General features: G+C 37.0%; 1 protein-coding gene across 1 annotated transcript in view; it reads left to right on the top strand.

The window, feature by feature from the left end:
* Window positions 1-16,043, top strand: part of rspo2 (R-spondin 2) — a 76,911-nt gene that overhangs the window by 26,628 nt on the left and 34,240 nt on the right. The window contains exon 2 of the mRNA XM_067449576.1: window positions 2,977-3,165. Coding sequence (XP_067305677.1) covers window positions 2,977-3,165 — 189 coding nt within the window. The remainder of the gene's footprint in view (window positions 1-2,976; window positions 3,166-16,043) is intronic.

Below are 16,043 nucleotides of genomic sequence, written 5' to 3'. Positions count from 1 at the left end.
TGGAAGAATTACTTCCGCTACAACAGATCAATTGTGATTTGTTGTATATTGTATAAAATCTGGTTCCTCTATGTCTGTTGTCACATATTAAAGACAATAATCCCAAGCAATTTTGCATAAAATTTACACTCCTTTATTAAATTTGAAAAAGAAAAAAAATAGAAATATACAGGAAAGATTAAGGTTGTGTCTTACTATCTTTCCTAGTATATTTTGAATACAATTTTGGCCACTAGGAAGTGCCTTGCTCAACTAAACATTAGCATAAACGTGACGACATTTGCAGTAAGAAAATACAGTGAGCTACCAATGCTCACTGGTTTTACGGTGCATTCTGGGAATTTGGGAATTTCTAGAGAGCACGTTTTTTTTTTTTTTTTTTACTGCACAAAGACATTGACAAGAAATAGCTCATCTAGTGAACAGATTGACTGATGAAGAGTATGAGAACAATAAGGATTATTTTACATATCAAACCTTCACTTATTCTTGTGTATGGTTTGTCCATCTCTCTCAAAGCTTTCTTATGTATAATTTTAGGGAAAATTTTTATGCATCATACTTATTTTGTAACATGAATGAACAACATTTTTAGACCATGTAGAATTTTTTATTTATTTCCTGAAATGATGCACTCTTTATTATTTAATCAGACTGAAGAAAAGACAAGGGAAAAAGGCAATGGGGAAAAAGGTCAGCGAAAATACATGATATTTTTATAAAGCATTGTGGTCGGACGTCCAGTTTGTACTGTTACTCTATATCGGTTTGTGATATTTAAAACTTGGCTCCAATCAATAGCAATGTCTCTGGTTTGCAGCTATTGTGTGCGCCCAAGGACATTTTCCTGTAAAGGGGACGCTAAGGAGTTACATTAAGAGACCTTTATTGTGAAACAGTATGGTTGTTACTGGCTCTTTTGTCTTCTACCAGCAACATGATCCTTCTCAGAGTCAATGCGGTTTTGGGCTTTCAGCGGCTGTCTGAACTCTACATACAGGAGTTGAGCTTTGAATCAAATCACTGTGCTGCGAAAACGTCAGGCCTCGCTAGTGTCACAGTAGTGACAGTTTCTTTAGTCAATGAAAGTTTTATGTGTCAATGAAAACGTCTTAGACAGTTCTATAACAGCACACGTTTAACCATTCAACAGAGCACTTTGTAGTTAGCTTGCTCTGTGGTGAAGCGGTTACAACTTAACGTTGCTGGTTTGATTGCAAGAAAGGAGTCAGGAACTATCGCCATGCTCCCTTGAGCAAGGCACTTAACCTTAGTAAGTGTAAGCGTACAGTAAGTTCTTTTTGTCTTGCTACTTACAGTACATTCTGTATTCATGTAGGTCAAGATTATGCTTGCGGATAGTCCTGTAATTAAGCGAACAATCTCGCATTCCATATTCAATCCATACGTGATGCAAAATGCCCTGTATTTTAGCGTCTCACATTAAAACACTCGGGAAAGCTTCTGAATGTATGGCATTTGCATTTATTTACTGTTCAGTATACATTTGCATACAATTGTCATTGTTAAAGGGGTGGTTCATCTTTTTTCAAACGCTTGATTGTGCTTATGGGGTGCACTGTAACATGGGCTCATGCTTCTTTAAAAAAAATAATTCTCGTAAATACAGTCTGATGGTTTCCTGGTTCTATGAAGCCCCTCCCTCAGAAATAAGCATTGGGCTCAGATTGGTTAGCTGGCCCAGTGATTCGATAACCGCCTTGCGCACGTCGTTGTCTGGAAACTAAAGTTCTACAGTTCTCTAAGGGATAATTTTGATTACACTGTGGATCTCTAGTGATCGCTGCTGACTGTAGAGCACTGTTAAATTTGTTTTTATAGAATGAGTGTAGCCAAATATCTTTCGGCAGAACTATGATCACATTACGAAAACGAATCCATTGCTTTACTAAAGCGGCCATTTCAAACACAGAACCATGTTTAACGTGCTTGTATTTACACTGATCACTTAAACGGCAACCACATTTGAAGTTCGCTAGTGGGATTAAAAAGACGTTTGTAGGTGTTTGACGGATAAATTTGAATTAGCAATTAGGTAACTGGCTAGCGGAGCCAAACAGCGTTTGCCTTTGTTTGCATCAGTTGCTACAGCGTTAAAACACGGATAGAAACTATTCATGTAAAACACATGAACAAGGTAAATAAAACGTGCTTACAGGTCGTGGGCCATAAACAATAGCTTCTGCTTTCAAAGTGGGAGCTCATCCATCTTTGAGGACAAGCTTTTTTTGCAAATCCTGCATTGAACTCGCGCTGATTAAGGAAGCTGTCCTCAGCATCAATAGGTAGGTCGGACCTGCAATCGGGGTGAAAATGACATTTTTTCGATGGCGTGGCAACAACACTGCTAACTCTTCCTCTTCTCAACATGGCATTTCCTGCGTGTTCCCGGGGGCGGGGTTTTATGTATATTTTAGGGTTAGTGATTTCACTAACCCATGAGAAGCTCATTGTAGTCCCTTCTGGCCATTTGCTGTAGTCCTAAAAAAAAGCAATTTCTTTCAAAGAAAATATCTCCCTTTTCTTTAAATTTGAGTGTTGTAACTTTGTAGATGATGTTTATGCTCAAACAGCAACATTACGCACTAACTAAAGTGAAATCATAATCAACCACTCCTTTAAACTATTGCATATTATAATGGAGAAAAAATTGCATGCAAGTGTTTATAAAGATGATTATGTATACAAAAAAAAAATGTCATACATAATGATTATAACATATTCATATATAATGTGGCTAGTCTTAAGGTAATAATATTCATGTTAGAACTTCATTTTTTATATACACACACTGTAATTAGCTGCACACTGTGATCATTTGTCACTTATCACCAGTGGTTTACTGAAATCTCAGTATTAGAGATTGTTGGCAATCCCTAGTCAAGATGTCACTTTAGCATTATTTGGTGTTATTTGTTGGTAAATGTGTCTGTTTTGTGTCTTGCTTTATTGCAGCTAGCTATGGAGCTTATCCCATTTGTAAAGGCTGCTCGGTGTGTTCAAAGGACAATGGGTGTATGAACTGCCAGCCCAAGCTCTTCCTGTTCCTAAGGAGGGAGAGGATGCGGCAGTACGGAGAGTGTCTCCACGCCTGTCCGTCAGGCTACTACGGCATGCGCGGGACAGAGATCAACATGTGCTCCAGTAAGTTCCCTCCGTATACGCACATATACACACACACACACACACACACACACACACACACACACTGCCTATTTGAAGCACAGGTTTGTGAATTCTAAAGCACGGATTTGAGCTTGAGCTTAGCTCTGTTAAGAATAGATATACCGTGTCACATGCTGTTAACCCAGCAAGCAATTTTGCATTTAAAAGATGCCTTCTAGCTGTCCAAACACAGCTCTGACATGTAGGCTAACAAGGCAAAATTTGTGCTGTCAGTGAAGATTTCATTGACATTTAACCATAGCCCAAGAATACATAAAAATAAAAAAAACCCTGCAAAAGTGACAAGTAACCAAATGTAAAGTTATTTTGGTTAGAGTTAAGTTACTCATAGCCGGACTATATTGGGTGTAGTTAAGTATAGTTAAATATAGTTAAAGGTCCCGTTCTTCGCGTGTTTTCAAAGCTTTGATTATGTTTACAGTGTGCAGTATAACATGAGTTCATGTTTCGCGTGTAAAAAACCCCAGTATTTTTCACACAATTTACTTATCTGTACGCCGCTGTTTCCTCTGTCCTAAAAACGGCCTGATGATTTCCTTGTTCTATGAAGTCCCTCCTTCAGAAACACGTAACGAGTTCTGATTGGGCCAGCGCTTCCCATGTTGTGATTGGACAGCAGCTTGGCGCACTTTGCCCGGAAATGTCCCGCCTCTTACCATAACAGGGAGATGCAAGCGCTGAATGCGCGCTCTTCTCCACGTGGGAGAGCAACAAGACCACGCCCCCTATTTTGCGTGTTCGTGTTTGATACCAATGCTTGTGTATTGTAACTTTGTTGTAAGTGAACTGACAAATCTGTCAATTTGGCAAATTCACTATTGAAATCTGTAATCTTAATCTTATGCTTATTTGTTTATATATCACTTCGTATTTTTCCTGAAGAGTGTTGTGATTTCTGAAGACACTTTTCCCCGAGATTTTCTTTCATCAAAACTTTTATATTGCATTCAGTGTGTGAAACAATTAGGGATATGCAAAACTACATATTTACAAAATCAACTAGTCATTTGGGCAACCATCTTTTTTTATACGATGAATGCAGTGTTGACTTGAATATTGACTAGGCAGTTTCGAATTGACCTGATCAGACACATTTTTTAGGTGTGTCATTTTTTAATGTGTTTGCATAAGATGTGTTTTTGCAAAGGTCTTGAGATTTTGCTTGGCCTATTGTGTTAAACATGGTGTTTGTGGTTGATTTTTTTTTTAAAGAAGAGGACTTTTAGTTTTCTTCAATAATTGACTGGTCAGATGTTGGATGTCACCCATCCCTAGAATCGAGAATAAAATATGAAAACAAAATTCTTATATTTTTTCTGCAAATAGCATAATAGTTCTTTTGTAATTGTTTATCCCCCCTCCTTCCATGCGCTGTATTTTATAACCTTATTTTAACATTTGCGCCAGGCCTGAGACACACCAGGACCTTTGAGGTTAAGTGAAAAGCCTGAGGTGTTGGCTTTGTACTTCATGTGAAAACAAAACTCTAACTCTTTGGATTGTTCGAGCCAAACTCCTGACAGACAGACTTGAAACCTCAGAGGAGTGTGTCAGGACCTACGATGTTAATAATCCCAGATGCAGTACAGACACCCCTTGTATAAAAACATGTCCCTTCTCACTCAGCAAACTCGATACAGATTTATCTGCCAATTTTATCAAAAGAGGAGGAGGGGGAACACCTAAAAAGCCTCATTTACCATAAACTGGATGTACCATTTGAGACCACTTAGCATTATAGAGCTTTTCTGTTCTCAACTAGTAATCATAGTCCTTGCACCTACATTTTCTAAGTTCTTAAGGGATTAGTTTGTTTTAAAACAAAAATGTCCTGATCATTTACTCATCCCCCCATCTCATCCAAGATATTTGTGTATGTTTTTTGACGGAAACATTTCAGGATTTTTCAGGGTGACTTCAATGGCAACCAGAATGTTGAAGGTCCAAATCAATGCAGTTTCAAAGGGCTTCGAAGCACTTCAGAGGGCTCTGCACTATCCCAGCTGAGGAATAGGGTCTTATTAACCGAAGCTATCTGCCATTTTCAAGAAAAAAGAAACATTTAAATACATTTAAATTGCTTATCTTGCGCTGCTCTGCGGCTCGCCACGGATTGCGCAAACATGTCAGAAAGGTCACGTTAGACATAGGCGGAAATAATGCCTCAAATGAATGTGTGAATACTAATACAAACAAACTCCATCTCCAACTTCAAAATCATCAGACATTGATGTTTAACCTTTTTTTGCTAACGGATGTTTGTATTAGTCTTCCTACGAGCGCTTTTTAAACACGGGGCGGAACTGCCTACGTCTAGTGTGACCTTTCCTACGTGACTGAGCAATCCGTGCTCTGTCGCAGGGCAGTGCAAGAGGACCATACTTGTTTTTTTGTAAAATGGACAATGTTTTTGCTAAAAAAGACCCTATTCCTCAGCTGGGATCATGCAGAGCTTCTATAATTGTTGGAATTTGAATCTGAATTGATTGAGCATTTCAGTTGCCACTGAAGTCCATTCTGTGGAGAAAAAGTCCTGAAATGTTTTCCTCAAAAAACGTGATTTTTTTTGACATCTGGCAAGGGGGTGAGTAAATTATCAGGAAATTTTCATTTTGATGTGAACTAATCCTATAAATTTTGGAGAAGGGACAAAGACATGTTGTTTCCAGAGACTTCTGGGACATGGTGTCCTCCAAACTATTTGTTGTCCTGCTTGAATTTTGATTTTAAATGATACTGATATGTGGCCAGTTAATCTGGATTCCTTTCAAGGAGAACTTCTCCCAGAACAAAACCTCACATTGTCACGTAGCATCAAATCTCCGCGCAAAGCCTACTTTGATGTGATCGCTGTTTCAGTCATGACTTTCTAATCCAGCTTCGCATTTGACCCATCTCCTTAAGTTATGCTTTTTCTGTCATCTTTGCTAAGCTCTTCATGTCTGTCAGTCATAATGGGATGTTCTATCAGGGTTAGTGCGAGAACTGAGAAAGTCGGGACACTGAGAAAGCTTTAGACCGCGCAGCAGCCATTCCAAGTCGCTCCTCATTCTGTCTTGTCCGAGTTTTCAGCACAACTACAGTACGTTCTTCCAAGAGCCTCAAACGGTGGATTACATTTGAGTTGATCGTGTTTTTAAAAAACATGCTCTGAAATCACTTAAGCAGCAGCTGCTTATCATTAGACCTTGAGTGTGTGTGTGTGTGATCCTATCTCGTTTAGGAATGCTTTGCAGAATCGCCGGGCCTGAGCAAAAACAAAGCCAAAGAGGAGACAGGTTTGCACTACATCAGTGCAGACTCTTCCGCTGGAGCAGTGGGGTGGGGTCGAGTGCTTTTGAAATCCAGACTGAACACTGACCTACCTCTGGCGAGCATCATATGCGTGATCCAACCATCTCAAATGTGCAGAAGGATGATTGCATAATTGACCTAAAGGGACTGTTCACCATGAAATGAAAGTTCTGTCATCATCATGTCAATGCAAACCTACATGACTTTATTAACAGTCTTTTTTTTCTGTCCACACAATGAAAGTCATTGGGGTCCAATGTCGTTTGGACCCCCAGCATTCAACAACAACTATTTTTGTTTCTTATTACTAAAACTTTTACAAAAACCACAATGTTTTGCAGAAGAAATTCATACAGGTTTGGGACTACATGAGTTTAAGTAAATTATGACAGTTTCATTTTTGGGTAAACTATCCTTTTAAAAGCCGTATCACAGTCTAGTGTATTAATACACTCAAAATTACAATAAACACGAACACACTTAAACTAATTAATCACACCTTTTCTTTCTGTAATTAATTGCGACTAAAAACATTGGAGTTTTTAATATTTTTATATTATAATTTCACAGTTACTCTCCAAATAAATGTAGAAACAACTCGGATTTAAATATTTTTTGTAATGGTATCTTTTTATGACTGAAGGCCACACTGATATTGATACTGGTACTGATGTCTCGATGAAATACATTTTTTAAAAACATTTTTTAATTATAGACATTTAACAATACAGTATTACTGAAAGCTAGCAATTTCAATATTTATTAAGCTTAATTTAAGTGAACTTATAACAATCTGTACATAAACCTGTTACAATAAATGTCTAAATGGTTAATACAGAAATGGAATAAAGTTATCAAACACTTTACTGTCTTCACTGCATAAATGATCATTTAAATATACGGAAGATTAATCCTCATTAAAGCTACAATTTTCTTTGGTCTTTGTTTAACATTAATGACAGACATCACTGCAACTGTTTTATTAGGCTGCTGTCACTTTAAGATCATCCGCTGCCCAACATGACACGCATCTCATTTTCTCAGAACTCTTTAAATTAATTTATTATGTTACTTTACTCATTTAAGTCTGCCTTCATGAGGATACTCGAAAAAACAGGCCTTTTGGCATAACTGTGTTTTATTGCTTTTTCAAGCGCTAAAGAAAACTCAGTACTGGTGCGTGTCTTTCTGTGACATTCACAGGCAGTGTGTTCTCTTTTGTCTTGTCGCACTTGAATAAGAGTGTGATCATATAATGTATCACTAGCCAAAAGATGACAGAAAAAAACAGATGCTGTGTTAATTGCCTAAAATATTTGTAACGAGTTAAACTGAAGAATAAAAAAATAATGCATGCATTAAGGCACTAATTTTGACAGCACTGCAATATTTATTTCACTGCAAAAATGAACACGTAAAATACAATGGGACAAGTTCCAGAAACACAAAGGAGTGACGGTTGATAGAATTATTTGAAAGAGATGTACTTGAAGAGTGTGTTTAATTATTACTTTATCTCACAAGATTGTTTGACTGTGCGCGCGATAAAATATGACCCATAAATTAGTAGCCTTTCTGCTTTTGGTTAGTTGCTCCCAAACACTGCAGCAGCCTGCCACTTAAGCTAACCAGATAAAAAGAGAGTGTGGGAAGGATAAAGGAGAGATAAATGTTGGAAAAAATATTCAGAATGCAGAGAGAACTGGTGTGCTGGTACCATCAGTTTTTCCACAGGTTGTCAAGTGAAAGCCCTCTTCCTCATCCATCTTGAACCCTCCTTTTCTCCCTTTACATTTGAAGTCTTTCAGTGTCACCACAAGGAAACCCCCCACGCTCTCTCTTTCTCACGGTTGCACAATGCACGAAAAGGCTCCAGACTGAGAATTAGGGTATAACATGCAAGCAGGGAGACTAATTTCAGTCATAACCTTTACAGCAGCCAACAAGGTACTTATCAGCTTACTTGTATGGACACGTGACTTCACGGTGGCAGGGCTGTGAGTATTAATGCTGACTTCATGACATTATTAAATATTTTTGCCATTATTTATAGGCCATGTTAGTAAGCAGATTTTCACTGAATGAAAGATTTTGGCCCTGGATGACCTCCTGTTTGTCAATATGTAAAGTTTCCTGTCATCTCTTTACTCACATGGAAACCCTTTTTAGAGCTTTCTGATTGCCAATATCCTAGACGTGTAGTTCAAGTATCACAGCTCAAACAAGACACTATATGTGCCACATGAGAGCCCCCTTGTCAAGGATAATTGTTTTGTCCTATTTTATACTATGTTTTATCGTCTCTGGTGTTGTTAAATCTGTTCCTATTGTACTGTTATTGTAATTATTCCCACTTTGTCACATTTTTAAATGGGCGAATGCAGGCTTTTGGGTAAGACTGTTCAAAACCTTCCTGAGCTTCTAAGTTTTACTGGTAGTTTTGATAATCCGATGGGAATGAGGTGGACCTCAGCCACACGAAAGGACTGTTGCCTGAAGTGATACCCAATAGTTAAAGAATCAACACAATTCCACAATATGTCCTTCCAATGAGGTAATGAATCCTGTACCCTCCAGAAAAGAATGAGTTGTTGTACTTAAAGTGATGTCATTTGGGACCTGCAAAAGTTGCCGTTGGCCCCTCTGTCTAACTCGCACACCAGAGAGCTCGACTTGCCAGAAAGTGTAAGTGGTACACCTACCGTCACCCAGTTTCTACTGAGTTTTACCAGTCTGAATGATCATTTGAGAATTTAGATGGCCCCAGTTGAATTGAATATACATTTATGGACACTTTAATAGTTCAATTTGTCATTATTATAGTGGCCTACACTTACAATGGGCCACACTTAAAATGAATGACTGTTGTTGCATTAAATAACCAAACATCGAAGCAAACAATTGATGTTAGACTTTTTCTCTGACAATTTTAGAACCACTTTCCAGCCAACTGGACCTTTAACCTTTAACGTTTGACAACCAGAATGTTCTTTATATACAAGTTATTTATTTAATGTATTTATTTATTATTTGAGTATTGTTATTTAAGCAGATACAATAGTAATGTAACTTGGTTTGATGAGCTTTTAATAAAACTGGTAAAACCAGATAGAAAACAGATCAACTGGCCTGTGGTGTTCTCTTTTGCCAAAAACCTACCACCCAAAAACTTCAACACCCATAATGCACTTTTGATTTTGGCACCACCCCTCTAACAATCTGACTGTCCATGGGCGGGAATACAAATATGTGGAAGTTTGAACGGTAATTTTAATAAAATCCTTGGAGCTGTGAAAAGTGATGTTTTCTGTCATCCAGCTGACAGTTGCTTACAAATAAAAAGGGTTCTCTTGAGTGCAGGTAACATGAAGAAACAGTACACATTGTTCAGATATATATTCACCGATCAGTCATAAAATTATGACAGGTGACGTGAATAACACTGATTATCTCTTCATCATGGCACCTGTTAGTGGGAGGGATATATTAGGCAGCAAGTGAACTTTTTTGCTGCCTCCCAATTCGCCTACTTATACTATGTCCTAAAATATGTAGTCTTTCTGTGTAGAAAAAGTATATACTTGTGAGTGTGTATAGCAGAAAAGTATGCAAGCTTCGGGACATACTACTTCGCTGTCGCTTAATTACGTGCATCCCGTCATCGTTTAACTGCCCTGTCAATCATCGTCAGATTCGTCACAGTAAAAATCCTCCACATTCAGATGAATCTCCTACCATATCGGAGAGAAATGTAGCCGCTCGTTGATTTGCCATTTGTGGGTCTTTAATGCAGAGACTCTCCTTATGTGTTTGCAGTTGAAATATAATGATGCATTTAAAAGTTAATGGCCAAACGTGTCATTACAAAAGTTCACAATGCTGCTGCAGGTGAAATATAATGTGGACAACACTGAACAAATATATTTTTGTCAGGTTAAATATTGATAGTTGGTCACTCAAACCCCTTTATCTAAACTTCTCTACTTAACTGTCGGACTTGCACATCCGCCATGTTTGTAGTTTGTTAACGCTTTTTTATCTGCGTTTGTAGTTCTTATCGAATCCTCGTCCAACTCGCAATGGGTTGTGGGCAATATCAGCCGTTAGAGTGCACATCGATCAGTACTTCGACGAATTCGGACCGGAAATAGTAAACCCTCCGGGTATCTTTGGGATACTCTTTTCAACATACTACAATTTGGGACATACTAATTCTATTTTTGAGTACTATTTAGTATGGATCGTATGCGAATTGGGACGCAGGGTTTGTCTTCAAAGTTGTGTTAGAAGCAGAAAAATGGGCAAGCAAATCCTCGGTAAGGATTTGACCGAGTTTGACAAAGGGCAATTTGTGATGGCTAGGCGACAGGGTCAGAGCAAATCCAAAACTGCAGCTCTTGTGGGATGTTCTCAGTTTGCATGCAGTGGTCAGTTTTTATCAAAAGTGGTCCAAGGATGGAAAAGTGGTGAACCAGCAACAGGGTCATGGATGGCCAAGGCTCACTGATGCACGTGGGGAGCGAAGGTTGGCCCGTGTGGTCCGATCAAAAAGACAATCTACTGCAGCTCAGATTGCTCGATAAGTTAATTCTGGTTCTGATAGAAAGGTATCAGAATACACAGTGCATCGCAATTTGTTGTGTATGGGGCTGCGAGATGAGACAGGCTCTTTCAGCGAAGCTCTGGGTAGGATAAATGGAAAAATGTGGCCGGATTTAGCACTTTCCAAGCATGGGCATCCCTTTTGCACCGCAGATGGCTGCTGAATACTATGTATTGGTTACTGTGACCTCAGGACCAGCTACCAAATGTACCCCTTGTTTACATGGCACTGTCATATAGAATTTAAAGACGATTTTTATTTGAAAAAGAAGTTATTGAACATTACATGTTTAATTGCTTAAAAATTAAGTAAACATTCAACAGCCCTAGCCAAGGTGGTTCGCAGCCGCTTGGATATAACACTGGCTCATATGTGCACAGTATAATTTGCTTTATTGTTTTTTGTGTGTCTTTTAAAAAAAATCCAGACCACAGTAGAGAGGCATTCCTGCCACAAGTCTTTCAGGATTAGATCACCCCTAAAGCTTGATGATTCAACTCAACATGCACTTGACTTGAAAACCACATTGAAAGCCAAGTGGAAAAAAAGGCCAAGCATAAATCTCAAGCAGCAGTTTTCAGCGGAGTTGGCAATTTCCTCTAATATTCTGTTAAGGCTTTTCTTTGTCCCTCTTGCATTGGGGTTTCATCAGATTCCCACTGTCTGTCCTTATTCCCATGTCTGTGGAAGAACAGGTGATCCAATTATGCCCTATTAGCTTCCTGTTATCATCTAGGCCTTCAAAAGTGGAACCAAGGCCAAGGTTATCCTGCTGGTTCTTAAAATCTTTTTTATGTGTGTGTGTGTGTGTGTGTGTGTGTATATGTATGTATGTATATATATAAAAATATTTACAAAAATGCTCATGTAATGTTATGTAAATATGCAATTTTATATAAAAATATGTAAGCTATATAAATGATTTTATCTTTATATATCCCCAAGTCAAACCAAAAATGATTCAGACATCCAATTTACATTTTTGCTAGTAGTTACAGGACACTATAGTGCATTTATGTAAGTGAGGATAACAAAATAAGGTAACATGTGACATAATATATCCAAAAAATCTTCAGACAATGATTAAGAGAAAGATTTGGGACCAAAATTATTGAGACACTTTGACCTGACTAGTGTTTTTTCCTTATTTGCTAATGTGACGTTTACACCAAAGACTGAATTTAAGCAGTGCTTGGTCATTGGTTGACCTTTATTGTTACTATCTACTTGTGGACTTAAATGTAACATATTTAATTACCATTTCCTAAACTATAGTGAATAGACTGTGATATTGTGAGAAAATGTTGACGGTGTCTGTGTATGTAATATATATATATATTATATATATTACATACATATATATTATAATATATATATTATATATATATATAATATTAGAGGTGGGTATAGATACATTTTTTAAATCTAGATTAATTTTAGAATTAATCTAGATTAAAATGGCTCATCTTAATTTTGGGGAAGGCATTCAGAATATGCGTGCTACCCAAATAATAGGTGAATTTTCATGGAGCATTGTAATCGGTTTAAAAGTCCAATCCGAATGAAAATGTTCCATATAAACACCTCAATCGGAATAAAAATGCCCAAACCGAATGAAATTGTAATCAGTTTGAGAGGGGTGGAATAAACCTTTTCATGAACCGTTCAAACGAAATATTTCAGCATGTAAACTACCCGATTACTTTTGAGTGTGCATTGATGTGACGTGATATACAGCGCGCGCCTTTTCTACCGAAGAGTGCGTGCCGTGCGCCACTCACACCAGGTTGTAATGTTGATGATACAGGAAAAGTAAATTTTTCTGAGGGGTAAAGTTTTTATTTCGTAAGAAGTTGATAATGTTGGAATAATGACACAGACATAGCCTGGCTACACTCTTTCATCTTGACAGTGTTTGTCCAAGGCTCTGTTTACATCAACTGTGCCTGACAGAATAATTTATTTTTCTGAGATGATTATTACACTTTACAACAAATAAATAGCTTTTATAAAACCCTGGTCCTGGTGGCCGTTGAGAGTTGCAATAGCAACCGGTAACTCATTCCAGCTGCTGGAGAGGACAGCATCAACATTTCTAAAGTACCAGACAAACTGTCACAACATGTCACAAAATGATTCTGACTGAAAGTCAGCGGTCTATGGTCAGCACATGTTGTCCCCAGATTGTAGCCCATCCGCCTCAAGGTTGTGCGTGTTGTGGCTTCACAAATGCTCTGCTGCATACCTCGGTTGTAACGAGTGGTTATTTCAGTCAAAGTTGCTCTTCTATCAGCTTGAATCAATCGGCTCATTCTCCTCTGACCTCTTGCATCAAAAAGCATTTTCACCCACAGGATTGCCGCATGCATATAGTGTATATTGCAATCTAACTAAATATCTTGAATTGCAGACTGTATTTAAGGATAATTTTAGTGATTTGCTGTTTGAGACCATAGGTGACACTGATGGTCAGATTATTCACTCAGTATGAGGCTTTTGAGCCAAATCTCATCTTATTCAGATACACAGATAGCATTACTAATTTATAAAATATATCCAAACACAGTTATTTTTAAATATTGCCACATCTGCACATGATAATGGATGACAAATTACATTTCATGTCAAGTCAGTCCAGTCACTGTCGTGTGCCAGTAGCTGCTCTTTTTTCTTTTTTCATCCTCAATTCTGTGTTGAAGTTAGCGATCCTAAAGGTGATGACAGCCTCCCTATGGTTGCAGTATATCAGGCGGAGGAAAGAGTTGGCTTTTCTGTTACAAAGCTCATTTATTAGCTGTTGCTCCCTGTCATAGATTGGACATGTAGGGACACAGAGACTCCCAGAGCTCTGATTTCTCTGGGAACAAAAGCGAGTAGATCCATCTGTGTGGCCTTTTTCATCTTCTCAGACTCTGCGCCAAGATCTCTACAGCACAGCGTAATTCGACCAGCCAGAGCACGTGTTTATCAAACAAAAGATGCAGTTCTGCCCTGGTGTCTTGGCTGATGTAAAGACAAGGGTGTTAAAAACAACGACATGATGAAGATGTACTTTTTGTTTTTTTGTTGTTGTACTTTTTTTTTCTTTTTGAACAGCGTGCTTTACATTCTTGCCCTGGAGCAAAGCTATGAGACTCTTTAATCTGTGCGTCTCATCGGTTCAGTCTGAGTGTGTATTACATTTGTTGCAAACTATGGCTTTTAGCAGTTTGAACGCATGTGAACACATTGATCGATGCTCATACGTTTTTTGTTTTGTTTTGTTTTTTAAGAAAACTTGATGTTTTTAAGAAAAATAAATATATGATTTAATATATTAATTAAAAAAATAGGGATGGGCATTTAAAAAAAATATATAGTATTAGAATATTTGGGCTAATAAAAAAAACAAATATTAAAATATTTGTTTATTTAAATGAAGTTTAACTAGAAATGTTGTTTTTAATTATTATGTTTTGTCACCACTTCTGAACAAGTTTATGATTAGCAAGTATAGGTTACACAACAAGCTTACATTATATCTTGAGATTTTATTTTAGTCGAAAACATTAAACAATATAAATATACAAAATAATATACAGAACAAAAGCATATATAGGCACAATATGTATGCTTTTAGGATTAAAATATCCCAAAACCACTAGAACAATGTTATATTCTTTTTAAGGGTTATAAAGTCGATAAAAAGTCACAACTACCTAAACAAATTAATTAAAATGAAAGATGAAAAAGGTAGTGGTTCATCCAGGTAATGTCATGCAGTTAAGTTTCAAGGGTATGTACATTTCTGAATGTGGCAATTTGTGTAAATTTGGTCATTTTTCCATGTGGAGTATATGTAAACATCGATTATGTGAAATAGCTTATACAGGACAGTACTAAATAAAAGTAACGTAAACTTTTTAGGATCCCAGATCCCTCTTATTTTATTAAAATTATAAAAATGTTGCATAATCTGAAAGGGGTATGAAACTTGTGAGCAGAAATGTAGCTTAATATGCTTTTGCAGACTGTCAGAGTCTGAGAATCACCAAAAACTGTATACAGTTACTCAAATTTTGATTTTTAAATACATAACTAAGTTACATATATGTATTTAGTTTCTCCCCAACCCTGGCAACAAATGTCTCATAGTAGCCACCGAGCAAACTACTTACTAGCATTATAACATAACTTTTAACAGACGCAAATGTATCTAATATGATTACTACACACACGTGTGACGGGTAGAAGCAGAAGCGGTCGTCTGTGGCATAATAAAATCTGTGTTCGTGCCTTGGTGCCATGTGCTCTTGTTTTTGTTTTGTTTACTGTGAGCACATGGTTGTCATGTCTTTGTGCCATGTGCTCGCCAAGGTGATTATAGTTTTGCTTTTTGAAATTAGTTTTTATTTTATTATCGTTTACAATTTTGCTACAAATTTCAGTTTAGTTTTAGTTAGTTTTACAAATGGTTTTTCTAGTTTTAGTTTAGTTTTTATTTTGCAAATACATTTCTATTTAGTTTTTATTTATTTAGTTTCAGTTTTAGTTTTAGTAATTATAGTTTAGCAGAGTTACCATAATGAAGTGTAGAGACCAAATCAAGGTTTTTAATTTCAGCAAAGTTTAATGTTTGCACAGATTAGAGTTTAATCTTACTAAACATCCTTAAGTGAAATCACGTGATAAACGAGCATTATTGTTTAAACCCAGGACTGTCTTACAAAACATGCATAAAGTTGGGTCTTCACCTTTGAGCAAAAAAGCTTAAGTCAAACTATGACCTATATACAAACAACGATCTGGAGATTAAAAATGAAAAATTATATTTTGATTTTAAAAAATTATATTTGATATTTTTGACATAGATCCTCTGAGTATTAGCCTATCTTAAAGAACAAAATAAATGCAAAGTAAAATATAAAAGTAAAAATTATAAATTTCAGACAAACTCATT

This window comes from Pseudorasbora parva, chromosome 7 (genome assembly GCF_024679245.1).
Source record: "Pseudorasbora parva isolate DD20220531a chromosome 7, ASM2467924v1, whole genome shotgun sequence".
NCBI classification, from domain to species: domain Eukaryota; kingdom Metazoa; phylum Chordata; class Actinopteri; order Cypriniformes; family Gobionidae; genus Pseudorasbora; species Pseudorasbora parva.
Note: the sequence above shows the minus strand (reverse complement) of the source record. Positions and strands in the feature narration are given on the sequence as shown.